The sequence below is a fragment of the Giraffa tippelskirchi genome, chromosome 9, assembly GCF_054371585.1.
Source record: "Giraffa tippelskirchi isolate mGirTip1 chromosome 9, T2T-mGirTip1v1.2.pri, whole genome shotgun sequence".
Lineage (NCBI taxonomy): Eukaryota > Metazoa > Chordata > Mammalia > Artiodactyla > Giraffidae > Giraffa > Giraffa tippelskirchi.
The window spans coordinates 56,841,303-56,857,640 of record NC_137283.1 but is presented as its reverse complement, the minus strand read 5'-3'; the positions used below and the strand labels follow the sequence as shown (position 1 = coordinate 56,857,640).

The 16,338-nt window shown below is 55.0% G+C and overlaps 1 protein-coding gene across 13 annotated transcripts in view; it reads right to left on the bottom strand.

Annotated features, from left to right (window-relative positions):
* Window positions 1-8,420: 8,420 nt before the first annotated feature.
* IQSEC1 (IQ motif and Sec7 domain ArfGEF 1) overlaps window positions 8,421-16,338 on the bottom strand; it is a 297,962-nt gene continuing 290,044 nt past the window's right edge. For 7 of the 13 annotated variants that reach the window (XM_081526498.1, XM_081526493.1, XM_081526504.1 and 4 more), the window contains 2 exons: window positions 12,978-13,027; window positions 8,421-9,799 (listed from right to left, as the gene is read on the bottom strand). In XM_081526498.1, the coding sequence (XP_081382624.1) occupies window positions 9,755-9,799; window positions 12,978-13,027 (95 nt within the window). In that variant the 3' untranslated portion in view covers window positions 8,421-9,754. Of the gene's footprint in view, window positions 9,800-10,957; window positions 11,834-12,977; window positions 13,028-16,338 lie in introns of those variants that run through there. The other 6 variants (XM_081526491.1, XM_081526489.1, XM_081526490.1 and 3 more) reach the window with 2 other exon arrangements.

Genomic DNA, 16,338 nt, shown 5'->3' with positions numbered 1-16,338 from the left:
TTAAACTTGGTCACAGTGATAACAGTCTTTAAAAATCTCAGGAGAGTTGAAACAGTAACAGCATTAAAGACGACAAAAACAACACACCTTTGATTTTTCCTTATGTTTCAAAAGTCAAAATAGCCTAAGATCCAACCAAGCATGTATTCCCCCACTATTATGCTATGAAAAGCATGTTCAAATAACACAAATGCTCTGTTGAAATCACCAGAATTTGCAAAGCAACTGCTGTAATGTAAGAGCCAAATAAGCTTATTAACTCACCTGGGTCTTACCTGTTTGCACAAAGGCCAGCAGAGCTTGAAATCTTATCGGAAGATGGCCAGGTGGCAAAGCCAGCATCTTTAATGCGTGGGAAATGCCCTAGAAGAAGATGCAATGCCAGTTCTTGCAAAAGGGACTTATTGCAGACTATTCCTCTTGCAACTTGAACAATTAACTCCCAGGAAACATATTTAGGGAAGCACAGTCCATCACCCTGACACCTGCAGGAGCAGAATCCTAGCCCACCACGAGATCCTAGATCCGGCAGGGTCATTGTCAGAAAGTGCTCTTTCAAGTCAGCCTCTGGCCAGAAAACCCTGGGGCCTCTAGCAAAGGCTTTCAGCATCAGCACTAACATTTCTTTGAAATCAACAACATTTTTTTGTAATCCTTCAAGCCAGCGACTGTGAGACTGCAAACCGGATAATGAAGTATGATGGGAATAGGTGGGGGTGTGGAAATTCATCTTAATGGTTCACCCACTGAGCTGGGGAAGTAGAGACAGCTCAGGCCCCAAGTCAGTCCCTGCATTTCAAAAAGCTTTCAATGCTCATTCAGCAGGAGCTGATAAAGAATAAACTTGGCTTGCCATTAAAGCTCAATATAAACACCTAGCAGGCTACACTGTGACTTCCCAGGTAGAGATAATCAGCTGTGTTCTCTGTATCCCTTCTGTTTTTCTACCCTGCCTGCCTCCGAGAGGGGCCTGGCCTGTAGATTCACACACGGTCCTGAGAATGAAGTGCACAAAATCCTCTCTCTGTTGTAAATGCCGATTACAGGACCATGGAGAGTCGGCATTAAGTCAAAAATTACTGCTAATTGATGTGTCTGCTCTCTTTTAAGGAAAACTTGCTCCTCTTAATTGCTTCATAGAACCTGACACTCACTTGAATTCATTTTTTCCCCAATTGTAATTTGTAGGAGAAATAACCAAATGAAACTCACCTAAGGACCTCATTTTGTATTTTTCCCTGTGTGTGCGGGCTCAGTCGTGTCCAACTCTTTGCAACCCCGTGGACTGAAGCCCACCAGGCTCCTCTGTCCATGGAATTCTCCAGGCAAGAACACTGGAGTGGGTTGCCATTTCCTTCTCCAGGGGAATCTTCTCCACCCGGGGATTGAACCTGTGTCTCCTGCATTAGCACTGTAGATTTACCACTAAGCCACTGGGGAAGCATTTTCCCCAGTAATGTACTGTAATTAATATTTTTTGTTTTTTCTTTTTCTCCTGAAGACCCAATATTCTCACTGGCCAGACTGTAGTAAGTGCCCAGCATTGCCCTACAAACAGCTCCCCTTCTGGGTGCTGACCGCAGTGGGTTTTCAGGACATCTAGTCCAGATCTGGGGTCTGGACTCTAGGTCAGAAGAAAAGGATCATTTGGGATGCCATTTACTAAGATGTACTCCCTAGAATGAAGGGTGTTTCCCAAACGTGGATTAGTAAGGACTTCCCTGACTTGGATGCAAAGTCCACTTAAGTGTATGAATCCAGCTTGTGAGATAAAGCAGCCTTTGGTCACCAACACTTCTTCTGTGGATAGAAGAATGTTTCAGGGAATCAACGCTCACCAGACATTCTAGTTGTACTATGCTAGCTCCCCATGAGTGTTAAAGATAATGAACTTAGCTCGATTTCCATACACACAAGTTCAGTTCAGTTCAGTTCAGTCACTCAGTCGTGTCCACGCAAGATGGGTTTTAAAAAGCAAAGTGAGAAGGAAGACCATGGGGTAAAGGATGGCTTTCAGACCCAAAGCTGATGCCAAGGTATTTCTTTCAAAACCTTTCCCTGGTTATGGCTTTGACACCAGATAAGACTACAGGCTCTGAAGGAATACTGTTGTGACCGAGAAGGACCTTTCTGCAGATCCTGAAACCCCCACCAGGTGGGAGAATTTAACTGCCTGCTGCCCACAAGCACATAGACCACAGACCGGCTGGAACCAGAAGGCTGATAATGCTAAATCCCGATGACCTCACTACCAACCAATCAGAAGAATGTCCACAAGCAGATTGCACACCCCATGACCCCCTTCCCTCACCCTGTCTTTATAAACCTTTGCCTCAAAGCCTTGTGGGAGTTCAGGCCTTTTAAGCACTGGCTACCTGGACTCCTTGCTTGGCACCTGCAATAAATGCTGTTTTTTCCTATAATGAATCGTCATTATTACTGTCTTCAGCCTCAAGGGCAGTCTTTCTGGGGCTCCAAAGGTGCCCATTCAGTGGCATTTCATCCAGTCATCAGAAGTGACAGTCACTGCGTGCCTGGACCTCCAGCACCCCTTTTCCCATGGGAAGCACTCAAGTCCAGGGCTCCCCACAACCAGCTCCTGATTCCCATAGTCATCATGTGCTCTCTTCTGGTACCTCTCCTGGCGCCTGTTTTGCATCTGTCAGAGTCCAGGGGACAGAAATCTCAGGGTCATTTGACCAGGGGAGGTTTAATACGAAGACTTTTTAACTATTTAGAGAGGATTCAGTACTAAGGCTGCATATTGTCACCCTGCTTATTTGATTTATATACAGAGTCCATCATGAGAAATGCCAGGCTGGATGAAGCATAAGCTGGAATCAAGATTGCTGGGAGAAGTATCAGCAACCTCAGATACGCAGATGACACCACTCTAAAGACAGAAAGTGAAGAGGAACTAAAGAGCCTCTTGATGAAGGTCAAAGAGGAGACTGAAAACTCAACATTCAAACATTCAAAAAACTAAGATCACGGCATCTAGTCGCAACACTTCATGGCAAATAGATGCGGAAAAAATGGAAACAGCGACATTTTATTTTCTGGGGCCCCAAAATCAATGCAGTGACTGCAACCACAAAATTAAGACACTTGCTCCTTGGAAGAAAAGCTATGATAAACCTAGACAGCATATTAAAAAGCAGAGACAGCACTTTGCCGACAAAACTGTTCAGTCAAACTTACGGTTTTTCCAGTAGTCATGTATGGATGTGAACACTGAACTATAAAGAAGGCCAAGTGCCAAAAAAATGATGCTTTGGAACTGTAGTGCTGGGGAAGGCTCCTGAGAGTCCCTTGGACAGCAGGGAGATCAAACCAGTCCATCTTAAAGGAAATCAACCCTGAATATTCACTGGAAGGACTGATGCTAAAACTGAAGCTCCAGTCCTTTGGCCACCTGATGCAAAGAGCTGACTCATTGGAAAAGACCATGATGCTGGGAAAGATTGAGGGCAGGAGCAGAAGGGGATGACAGAGGATGAGATGGTTGGATGGCATCACCGACTCAATGGACATGAGTTTGAGCAAGGTTGGGGAGACAGTGAAGGACAGGGAGGCCTGGCGTGCTGCAGTCCCTGGGGTCACAAAGAGTTGGACATGACTGAGCGACTGACCACACTACCATATATAAAGTAGATAATCAACAAGGATCTACTGTAGATCACAGGGAACTAATTATTCTGTAATAACCTATATGGTAAAAGAGTCTGAATCAGGTTGCTGTACACTCAAAACAAACACAACAATGAAAATCAACTACGTGTGCATGCTTAGTTGTGTCCAGCTGTTTGCGACCCCATGGCCTGCAGCCCGCCAGGCTCCTCTGTCCATGGGATTTTCCAGGCAAGAACACTGGTGAGGGGCGCCATTTCCCCCTTCGGGGATCCTCCCGGCCTGGGGGTCGAACCCAGATCTCCTGTGTTTCCTGCAGCGCAAGTGGATTCTTTGTCGGCTGAGCCGCTGGGGAAGCCATACCCCAATATAAAACACTAAAAACGGGAAAAAAAACCAAAAACACTACAGGAGAACACAGTCTGAAGTTGGCTGAATCTGGGGATGGGGAGGGTCAACTATAAATCATGGATGGATTAACACCCATATTGTATAACTGACAACTGTATGTTTGTTTACATTTAATGCATCATTAGACGCTTACTATTGTTTTATTCATACTTTCACTTTGGTTGTCTGTGGTTTTGTATTTATGCAACTTTTACCAGGTTTAGAAAACACTGCTATAGTCATGTCATAAAAAAATATTTCTACATTTTCCTTCCATTGCTGTGATCAAGCAGTGTGAGTAACATTGAGATTATCTGAAATTTGAAGGTTTGGAAGAATTCCTCTAAGAAAGCAGTTGGACCTGCCACTGGATTACTGTTTTTTTTCCCCTAATTCTTTTATGGCAATTTGTGTTTAAAATCTCTGTCTCTCCAGGGGTCAGTTTTGCCTCATTATCAGTTTTATCTAGGTTTTTCAAATTTATTTCCAGGGAGTTGTTCCGAGGAGCATCGCTTTCAATTTTTTCCTTCATTGCAATAGTTTCTTCCCCTTGGCAGGTTTTATCCGGTGTGTTTCCCTTTCTTTCATGTTGCTTTGGTTAGTTACACATCTGTCAACTTCGATTCTCTGACGGCACCTTGTTCGAACAGGGCCCTAATCTAAGCTGCCCCTTTCTGTCCTTCATCACCAGGCCTTCAGGAAATCTGTCTTTTTTAAGGCGCCCCCCTCTCCTCTGGAGGCAGGGTCTCTGCTGCTGCTCTGAGGGTGGTCTCCCCTCACGGGTGGGGCCCGAGTCGACGTCACGCCACCTCTGTTCTGGGGTCCAGGCAGCTCTGCTCACCCAAGATTTTTATGCCCCCACTGACCACTCATTGCAATCTGTGATGTTTGCTCTTTCCTGGTTATGCTGTCGGTCTGGGCTAGAGAGGTTTTATTTGTTCTTTTTCTTACCCGTTCTCAGGATGTGGGGAGGGATTCCAATTCTGGTGGTCTCCATGACCCTCTGGGGTTTTTTATACTAGAATGTTTTCTTTCCTATTAGTTCCACAGCTGGTGACGCCTCCAGAGCTGCGGTCTCCACCTTTCGGGTTTAAATGGGGCTTCTCCTGTATGGGACACTGGCCACGTTGTGGAGGTACGCGGGGAGTGTGGTCAGGAGTACACGAAGGTCTGGGAAACTCAGCACGGACTGTCTTTCAGAGATTCACAGCACATGTCATTCTTCTAAGAGGCTCTGCAGGACTGACGGTTTAACTCTGTCTGATCCAGCGTCTCCTAGATGGTTTCCATGGTGGGACTCTTTCTTCACAAGGGGCACCAAACAACACTTGCAGACTGTTTGAGACACACCCCAAAAGTCTGAACCAGGGGACCAAGAAACACGCTCAAAGAACAGGGCGGGAAGCAGGGAGACCAAGCCCTCAGTTGTAACCGCTCTGGGCGGCGGGATTGCGAGTGACTTCTCCCCCCACCTGTTATGAGTCTGTTCTTTCCAAATGCTCCAAATATTAAACCATATTTGATGACGTTAAAAGATAACAAGCAAAAGCCTCCAGCCATCGCCCAGACTATTCCTTGAATTAACAAGGGAGCGCAGAACCCAGCCGCTCCCCCAGGTCTCTGACATCACCGTGAACTGCCGAAGCTTCCTTCTTCGGGCATTGGAACTCATCGGTTCATCCAACAAACATTTACGAAAGCCCTACTTTGTGCCACGTGTTGTTGGGATCACAGTTGTGCAAGGGCCTGACCCTGTCACATTTAGAGCAACCGATGATCACACCACTGAATATACAATGATGCAAATGCACCGCAGAGTAGGTAGTGGCTGAAACCGGCTGCAGGAAATAGATGGTAACTCAACACAGGCGCGAGCCCCATCCTCCGTTTGGGGAATGGCAGGGGTCACGCTTGCACAGGCCCTGAGGCAAGGGGAACACTGCTTCTCTGCGCATCTGAAGGGCTAGCACTGCTGGAGTGAAAGGGGACAGCGAAGGTGAAGGGGGGAGGGCAGGGGACAGACATGCAGTCCGTGTCCAGGAGCTTCTGCAGGTTTATTTTTAACCCTGAGGGCAACAGGAAGTCTCTGACGTGCCTTCAAGCAGGCAGCACCCTTCCCCTCTGGTGGCAGTGGAGAGGAGTTGAGGGCCAGGAGCCCGTCCAGGGGACAAGCCTGAGGCCAGGTGAGGCGTGAAGAGGCACAAGTAGGTGCAAGAACACAGGGAGGTCAGTCAAAAGGGCCTGGTGACAGCACAGACTTGGAGAGTCGGGACAAGGACAGGCGTCCAGAACACTTCCTAGCTCTAACCTGCACCCCTTGAGGTGATGCTGTTCACCAACGCGGTGGGGGGGCCCCGGCTCTGTGTGCAATCATGGATTTGGTCCTGGACAGAGAGTGTGAGGTGCTACTGAAGGACCCCAGGGAGGTGGGTGTTGAGAGGAGAGGTCTGGGCTGGAGAGTTGAACTGGGGATTTCTCCAGGAAAACAGAGTGCGGGAGTGTGCCGAGGAGGAAGGGAGAGGGCTTTCTGTGACCCCGAGGCCAGCACTCCAGGCTCCGGGGAGGGGTGTCAGCCAGCAGAGGAGACAGAGGAGGTGTCCCCACACCGCCCCATCACTCCCAAGAGAAAGGCGAGAAAAGAACCGAAGATGCCCCATCACTCCCGAGAGAAAGGCGAGAAAAGAACCGAAGATGCCGTGTGTTTCACCACGGGGCGTGTGAACAGTGTTGAAAGCTGCTGAGAGATCAAGCAAAACGCGAGCTACAGAACATGGCCAGGAAGCAGGAACTGCTCTCAGAGGGGCCCCACCGCGTCCTCTGTGTCCCCAGCTCGACTCTCAGGGGCAGGAGCTGCAGACAGCTGACCACTCACACACCCTCAGATCAGCCGGTGGCTGGCCGTGACCCCCGCCCCCTTCCAACCAGCAGCACGCTTTCAGGTGCATCTAGACCGCAGCGGGCCTGTGCGGGGTGCTGTGCACAGAGAAGCGGGCCGGAGGCACCCTCTGCCCCGCGAGCCCGCCAGCTGGTGGGGAGACAAACGGGAAACCTCGGCGCTGGCTGAGCGGCAGGTGGCGGCAGCTCTGTGCGAGGTGACATCACAGGCTGAAGGATTTCTGCGAACTCCGGGAACCAGCTCCCCTCCCCTGGAGGGCTCAGCTGTAGAAACCTGGGAACATCTTCCCGTGGGAATTCCCCTCTCTGTGGAGGGCAGGCCCCTGCCGATCGTGGCCACTGACATGAACCTCTGGTGCTGCCCACAGATTAGATGAACCTCTAACGAGGTTTTACCTCGTTTTGTAAGTACTGAAGCTTTCAAGGGGGGTATTCTTTGGAACTGATCTCTGTTTAAGGAAAGGAGAAACAGTACCAGCCAAGCACATTCTCGCAGAACCCGGCTTCCAGAACAGAATCCACCTTCCTGGCTTCCAGGTCATGTTACCCATCGCGTGATGGGGGCTGGGCCCTTGGTGTTTTTCTGCCAAGTCACCCCCTGCCCACCCCCACGCTTCATAGGATCCATCTCTTCTAACTCAATGAAAGCACAAAATTTTGTTCAAAGCTGCTAGAAATTTTAAATACCTTTGGGATCTTCTACCAGTGCTTACATTGCGATGAGCACCTTTATCTTAAGTCACCTGTCAGCATCCTCAAATTTGCGTCTTCCCAGAGGCTGCAGCCCACCGCGGTCACGACCAGGGACGGGCCAGCTCATCACCGGGGGATCTTTGTGTCCGGCCAACAGGGAAATGGCCGGTCTTCCCAGAAAAAGTGAGAATGCGAGCGTTTTGAAGGATTTATTTGCTTTCTCCACATGATCACAGCTATGGTTTTACATCAGTAGAGTCTGTTACTTACAAACAGAACATACAGGGAAACAAAACCACTCCTGTCTCCCCAAAGTTACACGGTGGGTGCTGGGCTTCCCACGAGCCAGAGGGCCCCTGAGGTCTCAACAGCCTGCACTCAAGTCCTGGTCCTAATCGTGGGAGACAACGCGAAGGTTGTTAGTGTCCCAGAGGAGACGATGCTGCCCGAGCAAGCCATGTGACCGCAGGCAGGTCACACGGAGATCAGGCCCCTTGCCCCCATTCCAGCCCCATGCCGATTCACTCTGCAACCTGCTTCCTGGATCATCATTTTCATGTTTAAGATACTTACGGAAGGACTCGTTTTTCAGGCAGGGAGGGCGGTGGTGTTTTACAGCAGATGGTAAGGTGCATGCTTACCTGTGGCGACACGGCTTCGTGCGGTGCCGAGTCAGCTCCTAGGGTCACGTGTGCTACTTGCTGTCACTTCAGCTCACCTTAAAACCGAGAGGCTCCTGTGGCATGCAGTGCGAGATGGAAAAATCGCTCTACACGGGACGACTGAGGACGTTTTTAAGTAAGAGGCGCATGTCATATTAGGATGAACTTTATTTTTACATTGTTATACAATCCATTCATAAACTTAAAAAAAAAATACAAATACATGACTTCATTGTTGTCCCAGAAAAGATGTTGGGTGATGGTACCGGCTTGCTTCCTCTAAGGGTCTCCTGCTGAGATAATCTGTGAGTGAAACACCCCACCTGCGTCCTGACAGCGAGAAAGGACACGCAGCCTGGCGGCGCCCCGCCTCCACCTCCTGTGCGGGCAGGCGGACCCTGGGGCGGGCTGGGGTCCCAGGAGAGCGGTCCCAGGCGAGCTGCCCTGGACTACCAGCTCATCAGGAACATTTGCTCCTCCATGAGGTCGGGGCGGCCCAGCTGCAGCCTCCTCCACGGAACAGTGTGCCATCTGGGAACACTCATCCCGTGATATGTTTGTCCCCGAAACACACACAGATGAAACCTCACTGACTGGAACCCAGCCAGCAGAAAGCTGGAAGCCCCCAGCCCTGTGGACCCAAGAGGTCGGAGGTGGGGGTTCTGAATGGCCCACAGAGAGAGGCTGCCCTCTGTCCCCATCAGTGACGGCCCTTTGGAAAGGGCGGCCTGGTGCCAGCCAGCGTGCCTGCATCTTTTCTGGAACAACCTGGAGTTTACAGTTAGATCCTACAATTGGTACAGACGGTGAAGAAAAGCCGACATATTTAATATGTTACCACTTTACTTCAACTATTTGTCAACAGTAACACTGAGAGTTTTGCAAATACACGATACACAGTGTGGCCTCAAGTGCCTGACGCCGGAGGACATGCAGTACAATCCGACTGTTCCCGGTCAGGCCAGCGCCCTTGAAACCGCAAGACAGGACACCTCAGGGGCTGGGCTCTGTGGGGTGACCAGGGAGTTTCGGGGTCCGCGCAACTGGGGAGCCTCCCCTCAACCCCCCAGCCCAGCCTGGACCGGAACAGACACACCGTGCTTCCCATCTCTCTGAGCGGATGCCGGAGGGAGGAGGACCACACGGACGGGAAGATAAAGGCGGGCAGGTTAAAGTCACACTTCTTTTAAAAAAGAAAAAAAAAAAAGGCTCAACTCTAGATTGCTGTATTTGCTCTCTGTGGAGATTAACAAAGTGCTCGGTTTGCAGAATTGCTGGTTTGGAGACCTGGATGATGCAAGAAAGGGGTGGGGTGGGGTGGGGTGGGGTGGGGTGGGCAGAGCCCCGGCCGCAGCCAGGGTGGGCTACCCCGGCTGTCCTGCCGCAGTCCAGGGCCCCGCGCCCATGGGAGTCCCGCGCCAGCTTCGCCCTTCCTGCGGGGGCTCCTGCCCGGCAGGGCCCGGGGCGGTCCTCCGGTCCGCGGCCTAGGAGCACAGCACGGGCGGCTGCAGTGGCTCGAAGGGCTGAAACTACAAAGGACGGCCCGTGGGTGACGCCGGCCCCGGGGGGAGCGGACGGGGCCCCCCAACACGGAAGCGACAGAGCACAGCGGGAGAGCCGGGCGCGGCCCCGGCGGGCGGTGGGTGGGGGGCCGGACGCTCCTCGCCAGGCTCAGACGGGCCGCGGAGACGTAACACGGGGGGCGCGCGAGCACATGGAATCACGATGGTCACGGCCACCACTCAGAAAACAAAACGGGAAGCACACACACCGCCCTGGGTCGCTAAATGCTAACAGCAGCAGCCTTCGGTTCTCCAGGGGTCTGCCTGCTGCGGCTGGAGACAGGATGAGGGGGGCTATGGTGCTGGGGAGACAAGCATGAGTTGGTCGCTTTCATGTTGGAGATGAACACCTCTCTGCTGGGTGTGGGGCCCCCGCGGAGGGCTCTGAATGAGTGTGCAGTAAACCGGATGCATACGAAAGAAATATGGATCATGGAAATTCACAGTTTTTGCAGCCATATAAAGTGTCTAAGAGTCTGGGTAACCAACAGTCCGGGACAACCAGTTCTGAACTAGTGCTCCCGAGTTGCTACGGTGGAGTTTACTGCATTTTTAAAATCTATTCACTTACCTGAAATAACAGAGCAGTTATAATACTGATTACTTATGATAGTCATCTGTTAATAAAATAAGGATTTATACAAAGCAATATCGGACTTTGAAAACAGTTAGATGCTATGTTACTTGGCACGGTTAGTAGTGATCGCGTAAAGATTTCAGCCAGTCCTGGGGGTGGGGGGGGTGGGGCGTCTCTTCTTACGAAAATATGGAAGTATCTGAGTTTGTCCCTAGCATTTTAATTTTTGGTCTAATCTCGCACACGTTTGTCTAAGGTTCTGTCTTCCTATCAGGTAAGTGGGGCTCCTTGTAAAGTCTCTATTGCTAATTTTGTGGACTGAAACGTTTGCTTTTCACACACAAATACTACCTATACAGTATATATATATATATGTATATATGTATTTATATATTTATATATTTATATTATATAAAGTTTACTTACGTATTTTCATCAACCATATCAGGTCTACTTAATTTTTGCCCATTGTCAATAAAAGAGCAATAATGCAGCAAGTTTTGGGTTGTGTGTTTGGTTCTGTCTCTGGTGTTTTGTGTCATCTCTTCTTTTCCTAGGCTGGGTCATCACCCCCAAGTACAATGAGGGAGCAGAGAGCTGGGAGCTGGTGGGGATGGGGGCCGGGACTCGGTTCAACGTCTACTTGGCCGGCGGCACCGTTTCGGGGCTGGTGGTGGCCGAGGCCCACCTCTCGGCGCCACCGCCAACTCAAACCGGGGGCTGCGGGCTGCGTTCCCTGCGATTCGAGCCCCGGGGCTCGGGGGCTCCGTCCAGGCAGGGGGGGTGCGGAGGGGAGATGCCAACAGAAGGTGCCCTGGGTCTGGTCTGGGGCTGCCACCCCTGGGCGCGCCTGTGTGATGTGCACTTGATCCGGGGGGGTCCGGGACCGCCACCCAGGCTGTCTACACAATTGTGCTGATGCCGCTGGGTTTGGCCTTGCTGCTGGTGGGGGGCGGCGGGGCAGGGGGCTGCCCGTGGTGGTGCGTGGCGTGGCCCGCGTGGGCTGAGGGCAGCAGCGGGTGGCCGTGCACGTGGGCCCCGTAGGCGGGGTGCCCCCCGTGGGGGCCGTGGTGGTACTGGTGTGCGTGCTGGACGTGCTGGGGGGGGTGGTAGTGGTGGTGATGGTGGTAGGGGGGCGGGTTCTGCTGCAGGTGGCAGAACTGGCCGTGGTGCCCATGCACTGGGCCCGCAAGGGGGCCCTCCACAGGCCCCTGGGGGTGGCCGGTCGCGGGGTGCGGCGGGTGGGGGGGCGGCTGGGGAGGGGCTGGGGGCAGGTGGGCCTGGGGAGGGGGCTTCCCTCTCTTACTCCCAAACAGGGAGCCCAGGAGGGAGGAGGAGTTGGGCATGGCCTGGTGTGGGCGAGATGGGCAGTCTCGTGTTGATGTAGCTCTCCGGCGCATGTGAGGACTGCTAATGATGGACCCCTAAAAAGGAAATTCATAGAAACCAAAATTAAAAGAGCTTAGAGCACTTATGGCAGAATGATTCTTTAAAAAAAAAAATGTTAAAAAAAAGTTCACCCACTGACTGCTAAGCCTTAGTTCAACCTGCTGGCCGCAGAGGCCAGGCCGCGTGAGGCTGGACTCAGGGCCACTTCCAGACACTACGGTGCAGGTCAGCTGGGGGGGCCCGCAAGGGGGCCTTAGGGGAGAGAGACGTGGAGGGGACTCAGCCCTGCCGAGTGCCCTGCCGTGGGGGGTGGCCGGCGCCTCCAGATCAGAACTGTGTCTGCGGGTGTCTGTGAGCGGCGTGTGCTGGGTGGGGCTGAGAGGGGCCGCTCCCGCCGACACCCTGCCCTGAGCTCTCCTGGGTCCTCTCAGTGTCCGAGGGCGTGTGCTCTGCCTGGGGCGGGGGGGGGGGTGCTGCCGCGGTTTCTGGGGGGAGGGGGATGCTGAGGGCTGCAGGAGGGGTCTGGGGGAAGCCTCCCCCTGCGGGTGGGCACCGCCTAGGCGTCCCACTGCGGCTACCTAACGCCAACCAAACTCTGGAAGAGAGGAGACAGAGAGGCCTGCAAGCTGAGCGTGGATGAGAACAGGAATGTCGAGATGGCTGGAGGATGAATGGAACCTCATGAAATCCACACTGAACTCCTCTCTCTCCCGGCTCTCCGCCCCCGAGCTGGCTGAGCAATTCCGAGGCACCCTGACTGCAGACACACAGCAATCGAACCTCCAGGAAGGAGAAGCGATGGGGATGGCGCAGCATGGAAGTCCGAGCGGGCAGGACCGACAGCGAGGGGGGCGAGGGCAGTGCCTCCCGCCCAGGGGCGGGGCCGCGGGGAGTGCGGGGAGCCGGGGTGTTAACCATGCTCAGGGGCCGCGGGGCGGGGGTTAAGCGGAGACTAAACCGTGACATACAGACCGGGACCCGCCCCCACCGTTCCAGCCCCTACAAGCGGTGAGGGGCGCGGGCGTCTAGGCAGGCGGCATGCACGTGCCAGGCAGGCGGGATGGATCTGGCCTCTGTGGAGGAGGGGAGGAGGAGCAAAAGAAAAAAGAAAAAAAAAAGACAAGAGGCAAAAACCGAGGAGGGGACACACGACAGCCAGCCGGACAGGCTCCTACTTACTTCCACATTGCTCTCTAGCGATCCCGCACTGCTGCGACGCCCTCGCTTCCCTGCCCAGAACATGCAATACCAGAGGTTAGACGCGACACGGGCCCACGCTGCCACCCACCGCTCGGCAGAGCCGGGGGCAGGGCGCTGATGACTTAAAAAGACAACGCGGTTCTTAAAAAGCAAAAAATAAAAAAATAAAAAGACAAAAAGACAAAAAAAAAATCTTTTCCAACCAGCCCAACTTTATCCCCCTCTTGTGGACTGGAGGCCTGTGGGGTGGGTGCTGGGGAGGTGGGGGGGCATCGGCCCGGGGGGACGGGCCGGCTCCTCCAGCAGCTGAAACGAGCCAAGCTTGGTCCTGCACTGCCTGCCCTTCGGTGGATTTCACGGACGTACGTTGCACATACGCACATGAGCACACACACTGCCTGCTGCCTGCAGGGCGTGGGGACTCAGGAGGCGAGCTCCAGGTCCCCTCTCTCTGGGGCCGTGTTTGCTTTGTGCAGTGTCTGGCCGGGGGCATGGTTGGGCCCGCAGACCAGCTCCCCCACTGTGGGCGCCAGCCCCCCTGGGACGCCACAGGCCTTCCTGGTCCTGAGCCCTCACTGACAACGCCCAAGTGCCCGCACGTGGCGCGGGGCAGACCCGTGATTCGCGTTGGCCGTGCTGGAGGAGGCTGAGTCTTCCTCTTGGTTCTGGAGGCCCAGAGCCTGCCCCACTCTCCATGGGCCCTACAGACGATGTCTCCAGGGGTTCCTGCAGGACACCGAGGCTGTTGGGGACGAAGGTGCCACAGTTGGAGGGCTTGGCCGGGTCCAGCCTCCAGCCAGCTCTTGGGGGCAGAGAAGGGACTCCAGACGTTCTTCCGGCTTCCACAAGCCCTGCCGCTCGGGACAGGTGCCCTCTGTCCACGCCAGGAGGAGATGGAGGCTCTGGCCGATGGACTGAGTGACTTTGTTCCCATGGCGAGCAGTTTACACCGCCGCGTCCGCCTGTCCACATGAGGCGGCAGACCTTGGCCACGCTGCCTCCGAGCTGGATCAGCCCAGGTGCCTGGAAGACGGAAGGGGCGACCTCGTGCCGTGGTGTGGCCCACGCACACCCCGACCTGCGCTGGGTGGACTGGGTGTGTCTGGACCCTTTGGGTTGAAATGGTGGCAGCTGTATGTGCCCACAACAGGCCTCGGGCCTGGGCACACAACAGTAGGCTGAGGGGGGTGTCCAGAGCCTGGGTCTTAATCTGCTGACCCCAGACTTGAGTCCATCTGGGAGCCTGAGGTCCACTGAAGGCTGTGCCAGGCCCCAGCCCCAGAGCCCACAGGACCGGGCCACACAGTGGGTGTGGGTGCTGAGAACCACGGACAACTCAGCGGACACTGGCCCTTGTCCCCAGCTGAAAGTGACCTGTCCCTCATCTTTCAGCAGGTTTGAGACGAGGGGCGACCTCCCCTTCCTGCCTTGTCTCAGCACAGCAGTGCAGGCGCATGGGGCAGAAATAGAGTCCCCAGCCTCTGGAGGAGGGGCTCTGCAGAGGGAGGGGTGACCCTGCTGACTCTCTGCCTCAGTGTCCCCATCTGAGAACCAGGCCGGCCCTGCTTTGCCCTCCAGCCAGCCTGCTTCTCCCACTAAGACTGGGCCAGGCCCAGGCTGGGTGTGGGGGCGTCAAAGGCTGCCCCCTGGGGCTAAACAGAACCCCTCCTGCCCACTGTGGGCCAAGACTCAGAAGGGCTCTTACACGGACGTCTAGGAGAGAATCTGAGTTTCTCAGAACTCATCTCTTCGACTTCGCAGATCAACAGGAGATACGGGATGTCCCTGTGCTTGTCTGCACTCCAGTCCCGGGCACGCCCATGCACACCTGCCCCGTGGAGACCTCATGTAGGTGTGTGCACACGCATACCCCATCTCCTGATGGAGGGGGAAGGGCTGGGACAGCGCAGTCCCGGGGCTCCCATCTTGGAACCCTGCACGAGCCTCAGGGAGGGCCCTGTCCTACCCGGCGCCTCTCGAGGGCCAGTACAGGCCCGGTCAGCCTGGCCACGGCCAGCTCAGAAGCTGCATCTGGATGGATGGCTGGTGTGGCTCTTCACAGCTTCCTGGCCTCTCGGCAGTGGGACAGCAGGCCAGCAGGGCCCCAGCCCAGGTCTCAGTCTGTGGTCCTCGCAATGGTAAGGGTGACAATAGCTGGCACGCTGGGCCAGGCCCCCCACCAACACTTTGCAGGCAGTGACTCTCACAGACCCTGGGGGCAGTGCTAGCCCCCCCTGCAGCCGGCGGATAGAGGCCCAGAGGGTGACTCAGCCTGGACCTGGAGCCAAAGCCCCCAAATCGGCGTGCGGTGTGGGCCCAGCCAGTCTCTGCCTGGAGGCCCTTGGAGTCCTTGATCGCGGGCTGGCATGGCTCTGGCGCCCCTGAAACGAGCAGGAGCCCCAGCGGAGGCGGAAGGGAGACCACACAGACGGAGAGCGGACAAGGCCTCGCAGCTCCGTGGGAGCTGGGTCGGGGGCCGGACCCCTCCTCTGCCTCTTGGCAAGCCGGCTGCCTGGGTCCTGCTGGGCTGTCAAACCACGCCTGCCTCTTGGGCCCCCGAGGTTCACGGCAGGCTGAGGCCCCATCCCTGGGGTTCTGGCTCTTGGACGGCCAGGCAGTTGCAGGCCTGGGGCAGCCGCTCCAGGAGCAAAGACAAGCCCCCGCTGGGCGTCACTGGCTCTCCGCCACGGCCGTCCCCTCCAAGTCCCTCTTGGCCAGGCACGCAGGCGGGGACGTCACTGCTTCGAAGCGCTTCTCCCTGACCCTGTCCAGCACAGGGTGCACACCTGTGGCATCTCCCAAGAGGTGGCTGACGCTGGCCTATCTTCCTGTGGAGGCGCGGTGTTGGGGGGCGGCTGTCCCGGGCGGTGACTGAAACACCTGCAAAACCTCACCTCCCACCATTGGGAGCAGGTGGCTTCTTCCTGGGGACTCTCTTTGGCGTAGGGTCCAAGGACTCTGGCCCTCTGCGGTCCTTCTTGGCTGAGAATCCCCAACAGATATCAGCAAGAGCTCAGAGCTTGGCCCCTCACACAGCCACGCACCGGGCACACGGCTCTGTCTACAGACAGCAGATGCCTGAGGTCCTGACGATCAGCAGCCGGAGTAACTGACCAGCTGCGCTGAGGCCGCTCCTACCTGGGGGGCTGGACGGGGCCCCTAGAGGCCCTAGGCGGCCCCACTGCACAAACCCAAACACGGGCCCTGGGCCCCAGCCTGCAGCGCCCCAGAGCAATTCGGTTACGTCTAGCTGGGTGTCACGAGCCGCGGGAAAACCAGCGGTTCTCAACCGTGGCCACGCTGCCAGCCAGACTCTGCCTTCTCCGTGCCGAGGCCACCC